Here is a 19,151-nt window from a genome sequence, read left to right on the forward strand (position 1 = left end):
CAACCCACATTGGTTCATCTCTAACAGACCTCTTCACTACTTCCTGGTCTCCTTCCCATAGTGGCCTCTGCCAGTTTAAGATTACTTTATTCACTCCTCTACAGCGAGCACATCAACCATATTCAAGTTTCAGGTTTCTTTTCCTTTTCTTATTCCTCCCATGCATGTTCTCCCCTTAGGGTATAACCCATGTCCAAAAATATTACTGCATTTTTGGGTCTAAAATTTGCATATGAGGGAGAACATGCAATTTTTGGCCTTCTGAGCCTGGCTAACTTCACTTAAGGTGGTGTTCTCCAGTTCCATCTATTTACCTGCAAATGACAAAATTTGATTCTTCTTTGTGGCTGAATAAAATTCCGTTGTGTATAAATATCACATTTTCTTAATCCACTGATACAGTAGTGGGGCATCTTGGCTGCTTCCATAAATTGGCTATTGTGAATAGTGCTGCAGTAAACATGGGTGTGCAGATGCCTCTGAAGTAAACTAAGCAGCATTCCTTTGGTTATATCCCTAGGAGTGGTATTGCTATGTTTAGTTTTTTGAGAAGCTTCCATATTGTTTTCCAAAGTGGTTATACTACCTCCTTATTCCCACCAGCAGTGTGTGAGGGTTCCTTTGCCCCCACATCCTTGCCAACATTTGTTGGTGGTGTTCTTGATGCTAGCTATTCTAACAGGAGTGAGGTGGAATCTTTGATGGTTTTGATTTACATTTCCTTTATATGTCCAGGGACTGTGAACATTCTTTCATGTGTTTTTTGGACATTTGGACTTCTTTCTTTGAAAAAGTTTTGTTTAGTTCAGTTGCCCACTTGTTTATTGGTTCATCGATTTTTTTTTCGGGAGTTTAGTTTTTTGAACTCCCTATATATTGTGGTTGTCAGTCCTTCATCTGATGTATAGCTAGCAGAGGTTTTCTCCCACTCTGTGGGTGGTCTCTATAGTATAGAGACCATTTCTTTTGTTGTGCAGAAGCCTTTTAATTTCATGTAGTCCCATTTGTCCATCCTTTCTCTTAGTTGCTGGGATGCTTAACTTCTACTGAGGAAGTCCTTGCCTATACGTATTGCTTCCCGAGTATTCCTTGCTCTTTCCTGTACTAATTGCAAGGTTTTGGGTCTGATATTAAGGTCCTTAATTCACTTTGAGTTGATACTAGTACAATCACTAGATGATCTCGGTGAATCTCTCTCATCTTGGTTGTAAATTTTGCTAGAATAAATCTAAAGACAGCCAAAGGCATTCCCAAACCCCTCTAAATTGAGAGATTTGAAGCTCTCACTTGGTCTCCATTTGTCTAGGTGTGGCTTAGCCTTTGTTAGTTTTAGTCTAGAGATGATCTAACTCTATGGTGTGTCTGTCTTACTCCCAAAGTGTAGTCATTATCATTTCTCCTCCCTTCTTCTGCTCTTGACCTCATAGTAGCTGCTATTTGATAAGCACTGGGCAGTTCCACACTGAGTGTGGACAACCCATCTCTCAGATGCAGAAACACAGAGCACCTCATGCATATTTCTGAGACTGCCAAATTCTCACCCTATAGATCTCAGACAGCTAAACTGCCTTAAACTCTGCTGTGACTCATTAGGACTTCAATGTTCTTAAGTTCCAGAAATGAGTTTGAGAAATGGTCCTCAGATGGAGGAATGGGCCATCTATAAGTTCATCCTTTGATTTTCACTGCACCTTAGGAGTCTGGAACTGATTGTAAAACACCTGAAAAAAATGATCTTATACATTTTCTTCCATTTTATATGTTTTACTAGTGAGAGGAGTGCTGTGACATTAGTTACTCTATTGTAATTAACACCATTTAATTATTTGAAAGAAAGGGTGAAAATGTGAATTTTTAAATTATGAAGTTTTAAAATGAGGTATGTTTCTCCCTTTCTATTTGTGAATCTGTTAATACATCTCTTTCTTTATGGATGAAAGCAAGATTTTACTCTGAGTTTATTCAATTATGCACTGTGTCAACACACATTTTAAAGTATTCTTTATGTGTCAACAGCTGTGCTAATTTGCTTGGATACTAAGTTGAAAAGAGAGAGCCCTGGCTTCAAGTTGCAAGTAAAGACATACAAAAACAAATGATGAAAATGTCAGGGAGCATAGCATGTATCTAGAAAGGAGAATGACAGAGAGAACAACTTGTCATCTAGGAATGAGATCAGTGAATATTTAATAGAGAAAGCAAGACCTGAGCTGCAAATAGAAGGAATTAGTAGAAATAGCCTAAGTGATAAAGAAAGAGACAAGTATTTCATGTAGAAAGAGAAGCATATGTAGAAAGAAAACATGAGAGACAAAGGAACTAGAATACAGAAAACGATTAACAACACAGAGTAGTATCAATAATTGCTTTAAATGTAAATGGATCAAATCTCCAATCAACAGAAATAGAGTGCCTAAATGGATAAGAAACCAAGATGTAATTGTTCATTTACTATAAGACATGCACCTTAGTTTTAAGGATTCACTTAGATTAAAATTAAGGGATCGAAAAGAATACTCCATGCAAATGGTAAACAAATGAAAATAAAGTAACTATACCTGTATCAGACAAAGATGGTATTGGCATATTTTATGATATAAGCATAAAAGGCTCAGTTCATCAAGAAGATACAACAACCATGTCTGTATATATGTATATGTCTGCACATAACATCAGGGCAGCTAAATATATAAGGCAAAACTAAGAGACTAAAGGGATAAATAAACAACATAATAATAGTAGGGGACTTCAATACCTCACTTTTAACATTGTATAGGTCACACCAAGAGAAAATTAATGAGGAAGTAATGAATTTGAACAGCACTACACACCAAATGGACTTACTAGACATATGCAGTACATTCCATCCATCACACAAGAGCAGAATATACATTTATTTCAAGAACACATGGAACATTCTCTAGGATAGATCATATGTTAGGCTTCAAAATAAATATTAAAAAGTTTAAGAAGATTAAAATTGTATCAAATGTTTTTTTCTGGACATGAAACAAGAAAGGGGAGAAAAACTGGAAATTTTACCAGTATGTGGAAATTAATACCTTTCTGAACAACCAATGATCCAAAAAAAGAAATCAAAGGGATACCAAAACTATCTTGAGACAAATGAAACTAAAAGCACAACATATAAAAACCTATTAGATGAAGTAAATAAGTAAATAAACATTACTAAAAGGAATGTGTAGCATGATAATCATCTACATCGAGATACAAGAATGATCTCATATAAACAATCTAACTTTATACAGCAATGAACTAAAAAAGTGCAATTTCGCAGAAGTAAGGAAAGAATAAAGATTTGAGGAAGCATAAATGAAATAGAGACTAGAAAAAATAATAAAGATAAAAAGAGAAATGAAACTAAGACTTGGTTTTCAGAAAGTTAAAATTGACAAATCATTAGCTTGACTAAGAAAAAAAGAAGGCTCAAATAAATAAAATTATAAATGAAAGAGGAGATATTACAACTGATACTACAAAAATATAAAAGATCACAAGACTACTATGAACAATTATATTCTCCCAAGTGAGATAACCTAGGAAAAATGAACCTAAGACTGAATCATGGAAAAGATTGAATCAGTAATCAGTAATCAACCCCAACATATAAAACCCCAGGACATGATGGGTTCATGTGCAAACCCTACCAAGCAATTAAAGAAGAATTAACACTGATTCATTTCAAACTCTTCCCAAAATATTGAAGATGAGAGAGCATTTAAAATTTATTAAATAAAGTCAGTATTATCCTGATACCAAAGCCAGAACAGGACACTATAATAAAAGAAAACTACAAATCAATTTCCCCAATATAGATGTAAAACTCCTCAATTAATTTTAACAAACAAAATTCAACAGAAACTAAAAAGGACTGCATACTGTGATTGAGTAGGATTTATTCCTTGTATGTAAATAAATTTCAATATATACAGACTAATAAATGCAATACATTTTAACAAAATTAAGGATAAATGTCATAACATCTCAATACATACAGGAAAAGCATTTGATGAAATTCAACATCCTTTAATGATAGAAACTCTATGAATTAAGTAAACATAATAATCAATGTTGGCAACTTGAAAGCTTTCCCCCTAAGATCAGGAACAGGACAAAGCTGCCCATTCACCACTTCTGTTCAATGTAGTACTGAAATCCTAGCTGGAGAGATTAGGCAGGGATAGAAACAAAACATTCCCATTAAAAAGGAAGAAGTAAAGTTATCTCTACATATGACATCATCTTAGACATAGAAAATCCTAAGGACTTGACCAAAAAACTGTTGGAACTAATAAACTCAATTTGTAAAGTTACAGGATACAAAATCAACACACAAAATCAATCGCATTTCTGCATAATAACAATGAGCTATCCAGAAAAGAAATCAAGAGAGCAAAACCATTTGTAATAGTATCAAAAATAAAATCATAAAACGTTTAGGAATAAGTTTAGCAAAGGAGGTGAAAGATCTGTAGATGGAAAACTATGAAACATTGTTGAGAGAATCAAAGACAAATAATGGATTGGAAAAATGGACTTTGTTAACATGTCCATATGATCCCAAACCATCGAGATACAACACATACCCTATCAAAATTACAATAAGATTTTTCATAGAAATAGAAAAGCTAAAATACACATGGATGTACAAGAGACCCCAATAGCCAAAACATTCTTGACTTCAAAATATACAACAAAGCTATAGCAATCAAAATAATATGGCATAGGCATAAAAGAAGACACATGACCCAATGGACAAAACAGCCTCAAAGTAAATTTACACATTTATTGTCTTCAAAAAAGATGCTAAGAATGCATATTGGGGAAAGGACAGTCTTCAATAACCACTAGATATCCCCTGGAGAAGAAGGAAATTGGACCTTAACTGACAGAATATACAACAAACAATTCAAAATGATTTACAGACTTAAAATATAACACTTGAAACTGTAAAACTACTGGAAGAAAACAGGAGAGAAAGGCTTCTTGACATTGATCTGGGGAATAATTTCTTGAATATGACCTTGAAGTCACAGAAAACAAAAGCAAAAACAGACAAGTTAGATCACAGCAAAGGAAACAATCAACACTCTTTTTGTTTCCTTAAGTAATAAGAGAAAATATTTGGAAACCACACATCTGAAAAGGAGTTAATATCCAAAATACACATACACATATAACACACACATATAAACACAGAAAATCCAAACAACTCAATAGCAAGAATCAAATAACCAAATTTTAAAAATAAGCAGCATATTTGACTAGACATTTCTCAAAAGGAGACTTTGAAATGGCCAAAGAGTATATGAAAAAATACTCAACATCACTAGTCATCAAGAAATGCAAATTTAAACCACAGTGAGATATCACCCCACACTTGTTAAAACTGCTATAATAAAAATACAGAAGACGAAAAGTGTTGGCAAGGAAGGACAGAAAATGGAACCCCTGTAATCTGCTAGTGAAATGTTGATTAGCATAGCCATTACAGAAAATAGTACGGATGTTCCTCAAAAAATAAAAAATGAAGACCATGTGTCTGAGTAATACCAGTTCTGGTTATACATCCAAAGGACATAAAATCAGAATGCTGAAGCGATACCTGCACTCCCACGTTGATTGCAACATTATTTTCAAGAGCCAGCATATGGAATCAACCTAAATGTCCATCAGCAGATGAATAGATAAATAAAACATGGTGTATATGTATATAATTGAAAATATTCAGTTTTTAAAAGAAGAAAATCCTGTCATTTGCAACAACATGGATAAAATTGAAGGCCATTATGGTGAGTGAAATGAGCCAACCACGGAAAGATAAATACTGTATAACGTTCCTTACAGGTAAAAGCTAAAAATGTTGAATTCATAAAAGCAGAAAGTAGAATAGGGACTGCCAGGGGCTGGGGGAAGAGTTTGGAAATAGGAAGATACTGGTCAAAGGATAAAAAGTTTTAGTAATTCAGGCTGAATAAGGTGTTAGGATTTATGTTATAGTATGGTGACTCTAGTTAATAAGAATAATGCACTATATGCTTAAAGTTGCTGAATTAGATCTTAAATATTCTTACCACACAGAGACACAAAAATAGCTATATGAGGAATTATATTAAATTTTTGATTGTACTAATCATTTCACAATGTGTATATGTATATTAAGACATCATGTTATGTACTATAAATATATATAATCTTGTCAATTATGCTTCAATAAAGTTGAAAAAAATTGAAAAAAACTTAAAAGTGAAAAATAAGAAAAAAGACAGAGTCAAAAGGTATATTCTATATGGTTTCATTTTTTTTCTGGAGTTTGTGATAGTAAAAATATTGCTATTGATAGAGATTCTGAATTATTTTGGGTTCAGACAGAGGGCTATAGATACGACAGGAATTAACAGTAGGTATTGGTTAGTATGAGGCACAGGGAAATTTAGGGGGAGATCTGGAAATGTTTTATTTCTTAATCAAGATGATCTTGTTGGCATAAATAATTTTTAACTTCAAAGAAAGATTTAAAAAGTAAGAAACATAAAACATGATTTTTTTAGCCCGGGAAGATGTCTTAGAATTTACTTAATTCAAGTTCTTCATTTTATTGATGAGGAAACTGATCCAGAGTTAATTAGTGACTGAGGCAGGATGTAATATAAACATTCACTATTCTTCCTGAGAGAAAACAAGTAGTCAGGAGGTCTTTCTTTACAACCAAGTCCTCCTTAGTCACTTCCTCTCCACAACTCAACCTTGACAATATAAAGCACAGATTTGTGATTTTTGAACAAATATAATTCCTTGAAATGTTATGTTGGGAAGTTTTCTTCTCATTTAACAGTTCTTAAATGTGTCTTTTAGAGAGGGAGTATAAACAATGTTTAAAACCTGGGTTCTAGAGGCAGACAGCTAACCAACTCATTTTGACTCTACTAGTCAAACTGACTCTCACCTTGGGTAAATTTTTTGATCCATCTATGGTTCAATTTTTAGTCTGAGAATTAAATACAATAATGCATATAAGTGTATCACTGCCTGTCTAGCCTACCAAGATGCCATAAACTGGGTGACTTTAATAACAGAAACTTATCATCTCATAGTTTTGGAGTCTGGAAGTCCAAGATCATGATGTCAGCAGTGTTTGTTCCATATGATGTCAATGAGAGAGAATGTGTTGCATGTCCCTCTGCTAGTTTCTGGAGGTTTGCTAGTAATCTTTGGCCTTTCTTGGCTTGTAGATGAATCACTCTGATCTCTGTATCAATAGATACATTTTGAGTGGATACTTGAATTAACAAATGAGTTTGCCTTGAAAAGAGCTGTTTTAATAATGAGTCCTAAATAACTATTATTTATAATTCCTACTCTTAATTAATGTCTCCTAAAATAGTCACTGCTGTGATCAATTTTCTGTATGCTCTTTTCTTCTCTTTTTCTCTGCTCTGGAAGTGTCATGTTCAAAGAGTGAACTACATTCAAACAAAGGGCAAGAGCCAGGGTTCAAGTGTGGGAAAAGAATGGAAAGCTAGACAAAATCCCTTAAAGTCTCAAAAAAGTAGAAATAACTTGGTTCCTAGACTCACTGAAAGTCACTATATTTGAAGTTTAGGTAAAAGAGGAACACCCAATTCCCTCGTTTATGTTAATAAAAATACTTGCTTTAACATGTGTGATCATTTTTTTCTTTCCTTTTTTCTAAGTTCCAGCCCAGGGGAACATGGGGCATCTATTTTCACTACTTCCAGATTTGACTCTCCCTTCTCAAATGCCTAGAATTTTCAGCCTCTCACAGTGTTTATAGTTTAAAATTACTGTTATTTGCACTTGTGTCTCACTTTCCTTACTTTATTATAAGTTTCATGGAGGTCAAAAAACATTTCATTCTATATTTCTCATGGCATTTTGTTTGCAGGAATGACTCAAAACTATTTTTGAATAATGAAAAAAGGATTTAGCTACAACTAAGTACAAATGATGCATACCAATTTCTTTTTATAGTTATGAAATGAAAGTGGGAAATAGTTTTCATTTTTCTAAACAGAAGATATTAAATTAAATGTCCTTTAAAACATTAATATTCCCATCAACTCATTGCATGCACATGGATTTGCTTCACTTTGCTTGTTCTGCATCCTTAGTACAGGTAGAGATGTGGTTTCTATTTTCTTCATTTGAGACTTAACCACTTATAAAATCAAAAGAATACTTCCTTACTTGTAGGACTGTTTAATGAGGCAATTAATTATCATAGAATGCATTGTAGCTCCTGGAGGAAAGATTTTATATGCGTGCGAAGGGTTATTATTCCAACAGAGTTATGACATGGGCAGTCTTTGACTTGTGGGTGGCGTGGGTGGAGTGAGGTGCTGAGAGAGCACCTGAACAGACTTCACAGAGTTGGGAAACAGGAGTTCAGACTCGCACTGTGGGATTTGGGGAGAGAATTTGCTCCCCTGGTACTTCTGGAAAAATGTCTTAGCATTATTGGCAACACTGACATAAAAGAACAGTCAAATCTTACATTCAGTTTTGCAGTTGGCAAAAACGAATGGATTTTAATGAAGCTTCCAAGGTAAGCACAATCAAAACAAAACAAAACAGAACCAAAAAACAGATGGCTTTCAATATCAAATCCACTGAAATCACTTATTTCACTTATTTATTCCTCTAACAAATATTGCCTGTCGTGAACCTCTCATGAGCCAAACCCTATTTCCTTTCCTCATGAAGCTTACGTTTGTGTGCAGAAGGACAGATAAGAAACAAATATACCAGGAGATATTGCAGATGGTTGTAGGGTATAGCTGAGGATGGAGACATTGTCTGCTTTAGGGTGGTCAAGGAAGACCCCACTGACAAGGTGACATGTGTATAGAGTCTTGAAGGAAGACATGAGCCAAATAGGTGTCTGGGGAGGATTCATGCAATTCCCATTGCACAACTCATGTAGGAGCATGCTCAGTGTGTGATAAGTGCACACTGATGGCTGCCAAGCCTCCTACCTAGATTTTCAGCCAACTTATACTACTTAACTTGGCTTTTGAAATAAGATTAGCTAGTTTTAAAAACATTAGACTCCTAACTTGTTGCTCATTTCAGTTGATACAAAAATACGCAGACAACTAAATTTGGGGGTAATTTATCCTGAAAGTAACGTAAATAAGCATGCATACACACAACATACACACACAAAACACACACTCAACAAACACACACCACACACTCAACACATACACATACACAGAACAATGCCCACTCCTAATCTTTTGCTTGTCTTACTTTTTTTTTTTTTTTTTTTTAACCATTAGAGAAAATTAAACCTAAGGACAGGCTAACAACCATGTAGCAGTCATCAGCATGGATAGCAGGCCAGCCTTTGAGATAAAAAATTCTCAGAGAGAAAGTATTTTCTTCTACTATGCTTTATGGATCAAACAGAAATAAATGTGCCATCTAAGCAGTATTTTGATGCCTTTTGTTATTTTTATTTTTTGAGACAGGTCTTTTGATGTTACCCAGGTTAGCCTCAAAATCCTGGGCTCACGAAATCTTCCTGAGTAGCTGACTGTAGGTTCACATCAGCCATCACATATTTGGCTTAAATAATATTTTTAAATTTAAAGGGAAAGAGATATTCATATTAGTAGATATCTTAAATCTATCTTCTGATCAACGATATGGTGGCTAAGGGGCTTTAATGGAGTGGGGTCAACTTTGCCCAGGTCTAGGTATAACATTTCAAGTTTCTATCTGGAAAGAAAAACAATTTTGTCAGGTTTGGACTTACACAATTGATTGTCCAAACTAAGTTGATTCAGTTATTTTGCCTTAGTTCTGTCAGACCTGGAACTAAAATTTCAGGTAGATAAGTCACTTTCTGATATTCAAAGGAAGAAAAAGAGTTTTAATTGGATGATGTGAGGATACTGCACAATTTTCTGGTCATAATTTATGTTGTTCACATCCTGGCTTTCACATTTTCCTTCTTGTAGCTATATAAAATACTATATAGGAGTGCAAACACTGCTGGACAGTCACAATGGCTACTTTGCATTTAAATAATACTGTCACCACCTGTAGGATTTATCTCGCAGAGCAGTGGGTGGCTGGGTTTTTTCCCTTACCTTTCTTCTTTCTTCACTCACTCCCACATCACTGATTCCCCACCCTGCTCCTAATCTCAGAGTCCTGGTACATTGTTTTCACCTTAGTAATCCATTGTTCACCTTTTTAGCTAGAGTGAACAGGGGAAAAGTACAAAAGAGAGTCATTGTGTTCTTATACTTGCTCTGGGACTAATCTGTAGTATGTTTATGTACAGTACCAGTGATACAATTATTAACATTTGCATGTATATCATATCTCAGGCAAAAACCTTGGAAATACTACTAAGGCCTGTGACTGTCCTCTTTCATGAAATTCCCTGCAATTTTTCTTGCATTTATTTCTTTTTCCTAGAGATTTAAAAAGTACCATAATCAGAAGTCAGTTTTTTGTGGTTTCCTGATTTGTTTTTGTAGTAGTGGTATAAAAAATAGATTTCCACTAACAAACATAATGTGTAAAATTGTTGGTTAGTAAAATTAGAGATGTTCAGTACAAAACTAACAATAGACTGTGTGTACAACTACCTGTGAATATATGTTAACTTTCCCCAAGTTGTATAATTTCTATCTAAATTAAATGCATGTAATTTTGTTTAGAAGTGCGTCTTTCTGGCAATGCACCATAGTATTATCAGTTTTCCCTAAATTGTTTCAAATTTACTTAAGTACGTGTTTTATGCTCCTAATGGTGATGTTAAGAAAGAGACATCAGAGCATTATCATTTTACTCACCTAATTTATTTGTAGATAATCTTCTACTAATTTTTTGCTATTTTATTCCAAATCAACACACAAAATGAAGAGATGTGCAAATTGCTGATGTACATAGCCTGCACAGAAATGAAAATATCAAGATGAAAACTCACGATACCAAATACGTATATGCTTCCAAGACGTCGGATGTGATGTGAGGTTTTTGTCCTTCAACCATGGTCGTAGGTTAGATTCTCATATGTGCCAGCTATGTCTTTGAAATAAAAGTTCAAAGCTGGATGAATCAAGGAAAAGGTGGCACAAACAACATATACACATGTGAGTAAATATAAAAATGATAAAATAAAAGGAGAAAGGAAAAATAAGGAAGAGTATCTATTTTTGGCATGTGAAAAAAACTCACTCTTAATAAGTTGTTTGCATTCTATGGACAGGAGTTAGTATTTTTTACTAAACACTACATTTTAGTTTTAACATTTTTCATTTATATTGGAAAATATGATACTGTGGAATGCAAATGTGACCTTAGTTATGCATTTGCACTTATTTAATTCTAAAAGTAGTGCTATGGTTTGAATGTATTCTCCAAAGTGCACATGTTGGAAATGTAATCCCCAGTGGCCAATAAAAGGTGATTAGGTCATGAGGGCTCTGCCCTCATGGATGGGAATTGGCTAGTTATTTTAAGCATGCATTTGTTTTAAAATCAAATTCTGCCCTATCTTTCTCTTGCTCAGTGTTGCCCTTCCACCTTCTACAACAGAATGACAAAATACGGTTGCCCTCACAAATACTGAGCCATTCTCTTGGTCTTCCCATCCTTCAGAATGGTGAGCCTAATACATTTCTGCTCACTGTAAATTACCCAGTCTCAGGTATTCTGTTACGGCAGCAGAAAGCAGACATTGAGAGGAAGGTATTGCTTTTTAGGACAAAACCAAGTATTATGGGTAAGGTGCCTATTTTACTGAGACCCAGTTTTTTGTTTTTTTTTTTTTTTTACCAGATGGTTTGCTCCTAAACAAACCATCATCAGGGCATGACTTATTTGGAGTTCTAGCTCAAATATACAGGAGACCAACTGGATCTTCCAGTATGACCTAATTTCCTGACCCTGGCTCCTCTTGCTGACTTGTCATACTTGGAAATTGAGTGCAAATTTGAGTGAGAAGATAAAAGAAATCCACAAAAGAGCTGTTTCAAAAATGTATCTCGGCAGTAAATCTATGTACCACTGTGTAATTATAATAACATAAACAGCTCTACTATGAGGACCTTCACATCAGACCTAATTTCATGCTGAACTATCATAATGCAATTAAGAGCCTCATAGTCCTGTTTTAATTAAGCTCTGTTGTGAAATATACAGCATTTGAACCTGTTCCGGCCTGTTTTTTTGTCTGCCATTGAATTATCGTCCTTAACTTGTTTTTCTGCTCAATGATAAATTTCGTTTAAGGGTTACTGTCCACAGGGCTGGTGTTTTGTGGAGTCCTCTAAATTTTGGTGCCTCCAGATTGAGGCCAGTTTTAGCTCCTCAGATGTGTCCTGTATGTGTTGTCTCTTGATTCATTTGTCTCAATAGATTTATTAACTCTCACTTGGCTCTCCTGGAAATGAAGAGACATGTTTGATTGGTTTAATGGAAGAGATTTTTGATGATAGGAGAAAGACTTGTGGATCTAACTTCAAATTATATAGGGGACAGGAGCTATCTTCTGACCTATCTCTTTGCAGAAATAGTTTGACCATTACTCACTCACTAGAAAATAGAAAACAAAGTCATGTAAGGAAAAACAGTTGAAAGAAAAATCACATCCTGCTTCCTTCTTTTTATCCTTCACCTACCCTAGGCAAGAATGTCTAGGTTGTCTGGTATTTGCCTTAACAGATCTTTCCTTTCCTCTATATGGACTGCCTTCATGGCCTGAATTAAAATTAAATGGGAAGTATTAAAGGTGGCTATTTCTCTTGGTGATTTAAATATCACAGGCCACTTTGCTAAACACTTTGTTCCTCAACAGAAAGATGTAAGGACACATATTCAAAAGTAAAGAGAATAGAGTTGCAGAAAGTCATGTTCACCTACACAGATTGCCCAGGATTAAGCCACATAACCTCAGGAAAAACAACTGTGATTTCTTCATCTTTCCCCATTGCTGTATCCTCCTCTGATCAGCAGCTCTTCCTGTTTTATCCCAGTTATAAAACATCCATGTTCTTTTTTTTTTTTTTTTTACCTTGCCCTACTTTCTTAACCCTAGGGAAGATTTTAAGAAGTTTTAAAGCTAAGCATCCCCAATTGCTGGAGGCTGTCTTTGGTTGTAAGTCAGACGGTGAAGAAATTACCCACAGGGTAGGCTGTTTCCATAGCCAATATGAAAATACTCAATACAACGACAGGTAACTGAAAATATTCTCTTCTGTGTGATCATCTGTCTCAGACCTTGGGACCACTTCTAGGGAGATATTATGGACCACTCATCATCACATGTGTCACTCTCTTCTTATCCCTTTCCAGCAGGAGGTGTGGACTCACATAAGAATTGAAAAAGGCTTACCTGGATCTGTACTTCTTGCTGTTCATAGGTGTTTTAAGTGTCCTGCCTTAAGAACTGATAGCCAGAAACTCTGGAAAAGACAGGAATTACTTTAGTATATGACATTTATGGCCCCAGAACAGGAAAGCAAAATGTGTTCCAGTGTTTTCCTTAGTTTATCTTCAAAGAACCTTGAGTACCCCTGTGGGACATTAGTAAAAATTTGTGTCATTTGGATGAGGCATATATTTCTTAAATAAATAGACCAAGGATAGAAAAATATCCTGAATCTTCCTTATGAGCACTTACCTGAAGAGAAAAATTCAGCATCTAGAATCTTGTCCAGACTCGTCCCCGTTCTGAAGCAGCACTTAAGTGTGATAGTGATCTATGTGATCAAACGTGTTACCACATGGTGTTATTGCAAGTGCATGGGCTTCAGAGTCAGAACAACCTGAGTTCAATACCAGCACTGTTTGATTATGGCTAGGATATCAGGGTCTAAGTACCCCTCTTGCCCCACCTGCACTATTTGAGAAAATTAAGAAGCAGACATAAGAATCAGGCCAAAGGAAATAAAAGTGTCAGCCTCATTTCCAATGCAGCTGTTCGGAAGCTGTGTCTCTAGATTGGGAGTCAAGTGAGCTTGCAAATTTGTCACCCATAATGAAGACAACTTAGCACAGATAACAGGGACAAAAATTCACCTGCTCTAGCTGAAATGGGTTTTGGATGGACAGAGAATGCAGGTACTTCCTAGTGACAGCCTAGATTGAAAAAACAAGGGAAAGGTCAAGCAAAGCTCTGCTTTCTTCTGTCAAATTCACCAGGGCAGAAGAGTAAGTAAAGCTTTCTGAGACAGACCAGGAGCACAGGGAAATCCGAGATGCAGGAATAAAGGTTATCTCTTAGCAAACACTATCACATAACTGTCTTTGGGCAAGTAATTTAACATTTTTGGGCCTCAATCACTTTGTCTATAAAATAGGAATAATGCTACTAATTGTACAGCATTGTAGATATTAAATTATATATAAATGTGTGTGTTATATACTTTAATTGCAACCTTAACGTTAAATAACTTGCCCAAAGACACAGATATGTGATAGTGTTTGCTAAGAGATAACCTTTATTCCTGCATTTCGGATTTCCCTGTGCTCCTGGTCTGTCTCAGAAAGCTTTACTTACTCTTCTGCCCTGGTGAATTTGACAGAAGAAAGCAGAGCTTTGCTTGAACTTTTCATTGTTTTTTCAATTCAGGCTGTCACTAGGAAGTACCTGTGTACTCTATCCATCCAAAACCCATTTCGGCGAGAGCAGGTGAATTTTTGTTTCTTAACCTAAATAATGCTGACTCACTTTCTATCTGTCACACCCTACTTTTCCTACTGGACAAGTCAGTGTCAGTTTAAGATGTGTTTATGCAGAAAGCAATTTACTCCTCTGTTTCCTGAGATTAGGAGTAATTTTAAAAGAGAATAAGGAAAATCAAAATGAACAGGGTTATTTTCTAAAATGTACTCCATATAGTTTACTGACCAGATTTCAGGGCCACTCACCCTTTGAAAGGCATCAGCTTCCAAAGCAGGAGTTACTGAGTAACAAATGTGCCCATCTTCTTGTTGCTTTCAGTATGTCCTGGCCATTCAAGGGAGCAATAGGCTTTGATTTATGTTACATTTCCAACAAACAGGTTCCTCTTTTCAAGGTCACCAAGAGCTAGAAGGTGTGGGGACCCTACAGTTCTCCAGAATGCAGACTACAGTTTCCTTCTCATTCCTTTAGTCTGACATTAAACCTTTTGCATCCAGAGGCTGGGCACCAGCAGTGCATGGACTGATCTTGAAGGAGGAGAGTCCTGTGAAAACCTGGCCTGGAGCTTTGCACAGCATGGGGAGCTCAATGGCCTCAGTTCTGATGCTGCCTCTACCCCCCACATTACTCAAGGGACCTGATTTAACCCAGAAATGTGTCCTGTTACTGAATGTCCTTACCAGGCTCAGAGTTATGCAGATTCAGAGTTAATTGCATGCCATGCTGTGTGTTACTGTCATTGTTACCATGGTTTTGATGAAAGTTTAGTAAATTTCTCCTTTAGGCATGCACAGTACTGATTTGGTCTCTCTCCTTGCTGCGTTGGCTGTTTGCTATAGACCCATTCCAACAGTGTCACTGGTCACTGGCTCTCATACTTGTTACCACTCCTGAGATTTCTCTACTTCCCACACCTCCTATCTAGAGACTGTCCAAGAGCAGGGTCTACTGTCCACTTTTAGTGAGATGGTCTCCAATCTCTCTGCCTTCTCGTCACACTACCTTCAGCTTTATGACTCTAACATAAGCCAAATCAAAATTCCCTGTGCTTCAAAACATCCAGGAGCTTATCCTGGTTATGAGTTATATCCAGAATGTCTTAGCCCAGCACCCAGTCTTCAGAGCCCCAGATGACCTTCCAGCCTCACATTCTCCTACAAGCCTGGTCATGGACCCTTTGCGGGTCCACTGTGCAAGTTTACATCTGCGTCTATACCAGGACTGCTCCTCTGCCAGAAGTACCTGCACTTTTCACACCTATCGAAACTCCACCAAGGTTTTTTTGCTGACACAGAAGGATTGTACATATTAATGGGGTATAGTGTGACTTTTTTGTTTTAGCATATCTGTAATCAGTTAGCATTTCTTTGTGGTAATATTCAAAATACTCTCTTTTAGGTATTTTGAGATGTTTAAAACAAAAGAGTTAACTATAGTTATCCTACTATGCAATAGGTCACCAGAACTTACTCCTTATCTAACTGTAGCATTATATTTGTTGATCACATTCTCCCTATTATCCATTTCCCATCCATTCAGCCACTGGTAATCATTGTTCTACTCTCTGCTTTTATGAAGTCAGCTTTTCTTAGATTGTACTTATGAATTGGACTAGGCAATATTTGTCTTCTCTGTGCTTGGCTTATATCACTTAATGTTTCTAGGCTTATCTATATTGTTGCGAATGACAGGTTTTTATCCTGTTTGTGGTTTAATACTATTCTATGGTATATACACACCATAATTTCTTTATCTATTCATCCATTGATGGGCACTTACATGGATACCTTATCTTGCTTTTTTTCTTTTCTCTTTGTTCTTCTTCTCTCCCTCCCTAACCCCCATTCCTTCCTTCCTTTTCTCTCTCTTTTTCTTTCTCTCTCTCTTTCTCTTTCTTTCTTTTTTCTTTCTTTCTCCTCCCTCCCTCCCTCCCTTTCTTCTTTCCTTTCCTTTCAACTCAGCTAAAATCTCACCCCAGGTGAGGTTCCTTCTGCATATTTGTCAAAATCAAACTTATTCGAAGGTAAAATAGACCAGTATTTTATTGTGACTTCCTGCTACACTGTTCACATGAAACATGTTTCTATTCTCTCAAAAACATGTTTTAATGGATCCTCAGTTAACCTCTGTTTTTCATCATATTAGACTTCTGTATTTCTGTCCTTCACATATTTTTAAGAAAATTTACAGCTTCTTTTTCTATCTAGATTTTAATTGTACCTTTTTATTTTTTTTAAAGTCACTAGCTATAATCTTAGGAGTTTTGGTCAATTTTGGATTGAATTAAATAGTAATTGGCCTGATCTTTCTTTCATATTAAACTTTTACATATTGCTGAGAATTTAAAGTATTTGCAAATCATGTTAAGGAGAGTTAACTTTGGAATCCATGTTTGATATGTACTTTCTGGAACAATAGGTAACGTTTTCAGCCTCAGAAAGATCCAGTGAGGAAAGAAATTCAGGGAAAACATTTCTCTATTTCTGAACCTTCGGGCAGCTGTGAATATGGAAATCAGAAATTTTGGAAAGCTGTGTTATAGCTCAGCACTTATAGGAATAGGCAATAACAAAATCTTATAACTACAAGTTTTATCAGCCATGGACAAATTTTAGAGCGGTACATTCTAATCTTCATCACTAATATTTTAAGCAAGCAATACAGCAGTATCTTTTCAACTCATTCATAATTCAATTAACATTCCTGAAAGTCCCACAGGGTGTATTGTATTAGACAATGAAATTGCTACATGAGAATTCCTACCAGAAAATAAAGTACATTAAGTCCAAAAATCAGGATTGCCACAAAGAAAAATAGTAGGTAAATATATACCGTATACAAAAACCCTGCCCAATGGAGGTCAGTAAACTATGTCTTTAACTCATCTTGTCCACTGCTCAAATGATATCAGAAACAGCCTTTAACATGGTGCAAGTAAGTCAAAAGTCAAAGATTTCCTTTGGACAAGAAAGCAAACCAACCACTCATAAAAACAATCCTAAGCATTTTAAAAAAACAACATTGTCATTGTCACAGCCTGCTTGATCATCCTGCTTTTGGTTAATATGGGAGCCAATTACAGCTTCATCTGTGTAGAATTAACTTTATGGAGCACACACCGGGGATTTGTCTATCTTCACTATTTAGATATATGCTATAAAAATATGCATGGAATGAAGCTCAAGCACTGCAGATGGCAGAGACTTTCAGATTTATTGTAAAATCATTTAAAATCGGTTATGCTCTTGCCAGAAGTTAATTAATTTTTTTCTGTTGTTTTCTGGGGCTGGGGGCTGGTGGGGGGATATTCTGGGTCTCACTAGGTGGCAGTGTATGATTACCTCTGGAAAAACCATGGCATCGAGTCCAGTGTCTCCAGCTGTGGCCTCCAACATCAGAATGAAACTTCTGTGTCTGCACTTGGTGCAGGAGAAATTTCTCATGTATCTATATTCACTGTTTATCCCAGTGGGTTCCAAGCGCTATTCTGCCATTTTCTGAGACTTCCGGGTGGTGCCATCATTGAGGTATGTATATATGAATATATTTTGGTACAAATGTTGTGTATATTGTAGTGCATGGATGTACATATGTATGTGTTTATACTTGATTTCAAAGACTTCAGTATTACTTGGCACACATATTATTACTGATGTTTCTAATACCATAGTGTATTTGAAGTTTTAATTTTTGCCTAAAGAAACAGTGATACCACATAGGAAAAGCAGAAGTTTCCGTTCATAACTATGTCTGAGACAGCCAAGAAACAAATCAAACGAAATAATCTAGGATTCTGCCGTGATAACTTTTGTCCAGGTAGCCTTTATAAACACCTGCAGGTTGATGCAAAAGAGTCTCGTGAGTCCACAGACACTTTCATGCTTCAGAAAGTGCCCAGCCACAGAGTGAATGAGGTGCTGGTGTTCATTTTCCACCATAAGAAAAATCTTTAAAATATAGAAAAGTGCACTATCTCTCAATCTTTAAAACTATTTTTAAAGTAGCATCTGGCTAAGGTCTTACAGGCATGTTTTCTTCTAAAATAAAAAGATGGGCTGATTTGCAGATAAAAATAATCATGTTCCATCATATTCTTAGAATCTGAATTCACAGCATGCTGAAATCTGAGTCTCTGTCACATTAGTAGATGTTATTGAATCATGAACTCTTAAGGAGTGTGATTATGTGGTGACCATGAAGAATTGGGGAGAAAGAAGCTGAGAGTGTATAACATACAAATCACTTAACAGGGGCAAAATACTAGTTGATTAGCAGTTAGAGAGCATTTCCTTTTGCAACACTTTCCCTATGAACCTTAGCCATTAATATTTTTGTTGTGAAGTTGATAAAAGTGAGGCATCATACAAATCCTTTTCTTTGTATATTTGAAGCAATTTCTCCTTGTTCAGAAGTCCAGGCCTGCAGGCAGGGTTCTTCTTTCTGCTGTACCAACCCAAACAGA

The 19,151-nt window shown here is 35.9% G+C and overlaps 1 protein-coding gene and 1 long non-coding RNA gene across 2 annotated transcripts in view; one reads left to right on the forward strand and one right to left on the reverse strand.

The window, feature by feature from the left end:
• The window catches only part of LOC109679565 (uncharacterized), a 370,197-nt gene that overhangs the window by 341,867 nt on the left and 9,179 nt on the right, over positions 1-19,151 (forward strand). Inside the window, 1 exon segment of the mRNA XM_074084838.1 lies at positions 18,013-18,216. Within this exon segment, the coding sequence (XP_073940939.1) occupies positions 18,013-18,216 (204 nt within the window).
• Positions 10,374-13,802, reverse strand: LOC141425479 (uncharacterized). The gene is made up of 3 exons (XR_012450486.1): positions 13,685-13,802; positions 13,397-13,466; positions 10,374-10,951 (listed from the first exon to the last, which is right to left on the reverse strand). It is a non-coding gene; the product is annotated as an uncharacterized lncRNA (long non-coding RNA).

The sequence above is a fragment of the Castor canadensis genome, chromosome 8, assembly GCF_047511655.1.
Source record: "Castor canadensis chromosome 8, mCasCan1.hap1v2, whole genome shotgun sequence".
Classification (NCBI taxonomy): domain Eukaryota; kingdom Metazoa; phylum Chordata; class Mammalia; order Rodentia; family Castoridae; genus Castor; species Castor canadensis.